This window comes from Didymella exigua (genome assembly GCF_010094145.1).
Source record: "Didymella exigua CBS 183.55 unplaced genomic scaffold M421scaffold_80, whole genome shotgun sequence".
Classification (NCBI taxonomy): domain Eukaryota; kingdom Fungi; phylum Ascomycota; class Dothideomycetes; order Pleosporales; family Didymellaceae; genus Didymella; species Didymella exigua.
In genome coordinates this window covers 6,358-8,692 of record NW_022984854.1, presented here as the reverse complement: position 1 = coordinate 8,692, position 2,335 = coordinate 6,358, and the positions used below count along the sequence as shown (strand labels likewise).

The window sequence follows — 2,335 nt, the reverse complement described above, 5'->3', positions numbered from 1 at the left end:
GCTGGCGTTTGCAGCGCGGCTGACAGGCAAGGGGATTCAAGCAATGGGAGAGCTAGGGTTTGCAGAGATAGGGGATAAGGCGTACGCTAGCTAGCTTAGAAAGGGGCACAAGTCAGAGATGTGGGGGCAGATGTTTAGCAACGCAATGGCATTAGCAATTAAGGTAGTAGTAGAGGGGTAGGTAGTAGGGGCATAATTAGGGTTAATAAATAGAAGATAAAAGACAAGGTTAAGTTAGAAAAAGGAGATTAATAAAAATATAATAAAGGTAGAAGAGTTAATGAAGAGAAATAGAAGGAGTATAGAAGAAGTAAAGATAAGAGAAGAAGAATAGAGAAATAAAGCAAGAGGTAAATAAATAGATTATAACCTGTTTTATCAGTGAGCGCCCCACCTCAGTGAGCGCCCCACGAACACCAGCAAAGCGCATGCGCGACACTCAACGCGTAATGTCTCAACAACCACAACCTCACAAGCCCTATACTGAAGCTGACGTGCAGCTTGCCCTCTCTGACATTAAATGCGACCAGATTACGAGCCTGCGACGTGCTGAGGCAGTCTACAGTGTTCCTTGTAGGACGATACAACAACAACGTGACAGGAAGCCCTCTAGACGCAACTGCGAGCCCAGATTAAAGCGCCTGACAAAGCTAGAAGAGGAGGTAATTCTGCAGTGTATACTTGACGAGAACCTACGTAGAGTACCGCCCTTAAAGCTACACGTACAAGATATGGCTGATAGACTGCTGCGCGACTGCGGCGGTGAGCCTGTTGGTAAATGCTAGGTTGACAGGTTTATTAAGCGTACACCTAAGCTGTGCACGCGCTAGACTCGTCTATACAATTACCAGCGAGCTCTCTGCGAAGACCTAGCGATTATTAAGCCCTAGTTCACGCTAGTTTAGAATATAAAGGCGAAGTATAGTATTATAGACAATAATATATATAACTTTAACAAGTCTAGCTTCCTAATAGGCAAGATATCTTTACAACTTATTATAACAGGCATAGAGAAACCTAGGAAAGTAAAGAAGCTTTAGCCTAGTAATTGTAAGTAGACTATGTTAATACAGGGCATTAGCGCAATAGGGTGTGTTATCCTACCCTTCCTTATCTTTGCTAGCAAGGTTCTTATCTCTAACTAGTTTACTAAGGACCTCCTACGCAATTAGGTTATTTAAGTAAGCCTAACAGGCTAGACAAACAACAATCTAGCGCTTGCCTGGCTTAATTACTTTAATACGCATGCAAGGTCTGTAGGAGCGTATAGGCTGCTAATTATTAACAGCCACAAGAGCTATTACTTAATAGATTTCTAGGATTGCTGCAAGGAGAAGAAGATTATTGCCCTCTATATGCCTCTACACTTGTCACACCTCCTGCAGCCGCTTAACGTCACCTGTTTCTCGCCATTAAAGCGCGCGTATAGTGATTAGATCTTAGCCTTAGCACGCAATTGCATTAACTACATCAGCAAACAGACCTTCTTACTAGCCTTTAAAGTAGCTTTTAAGAAGGTGTTTACAAGAGAGAATGCTTGCGCAGGGTTTTAAGGCGCTGGATTGTCTCTACATAATCTACAGGCTGTGTTATTAAAGCTAGATGTACAGCTGCGTACGCAAACTCCACCACAGCAAGTTAACGCTGCTTAGGAGGCGAAAACACCACGCAACGCTAAAGAAATAGAGGCGCAATTAACACTAGTTTAAAACAGGATAAAAATCTATTAAGGGTCTCTAGCAAGTTTACTTAATAAGCAGGTGCAGCAGCTAACAAAAGGCGCGTAGTAGATAGCTTATAAGATAGTGTTAATGCACGCAGAGATAGTGCGCCTTAATACTACTACTAAAGTAGCAACAAAGTATAAAAGTCGCAAGAGACGCTACATACAGGCAGAGGAGACATTAACAGTTAGCAAGGTATTAGACTTAATTACTAAAAGGGAGGGTGGCAGATGTGAGGAGGGTAAGGAGCTGGCAAAGAGGGTGCGCGCAGGGCGACGCTGCGGCTGTTGTGGTGAGATTAGGCACAACTCTTGCACCTGCAAGGTAGAAATTAAGGATATAAATAACAGCAACGCTTCTAAATAATACTATACTGTTGCAAGAGTACAAAATTTGTGTTGTGGTGCTAAGCTATGTCGCTGCGCGTACGCCTCGCTGGTGTTCGTGGGGCGCTCACTGAGGTGGGGCGCTCACTGATAAAACAGGTTATTAAGAAAGAAGAGTAAGAAACTAAAGAGCTCTAAACAACTTGAGTAGTTAAGTTAAAGGGTGGGCGGTGGGCCCTCCAGGTGTCACAAAGAAGCGGAGCGCAGTGGTAAAGAAGAAAGGGG

At 43.6% G+C, this 2,335-nt stretch overlaps 1 protein-coding gene across 1 annotated transcript; it reads left to right on the top strand.

Moving 5' to 3' along the window:
• Window positions 1–449: 449 nt before the first annotated feature.
• Window positions 450–662, top strand: M421DRAFT_46444 (uncharacterized protein; the record flags this gene model as incomplete). The annotated part of the gene is made up of 1 exon (XM_033594693.1): window positions 450–662. A coding segment is annotated over one exon (213 nt), but the record flags the coding sequence as incomplete, so codon positions are not given.
• Between the last annotated feature and the right edge of the window lie 1,673 nt (window positions 663–2,335).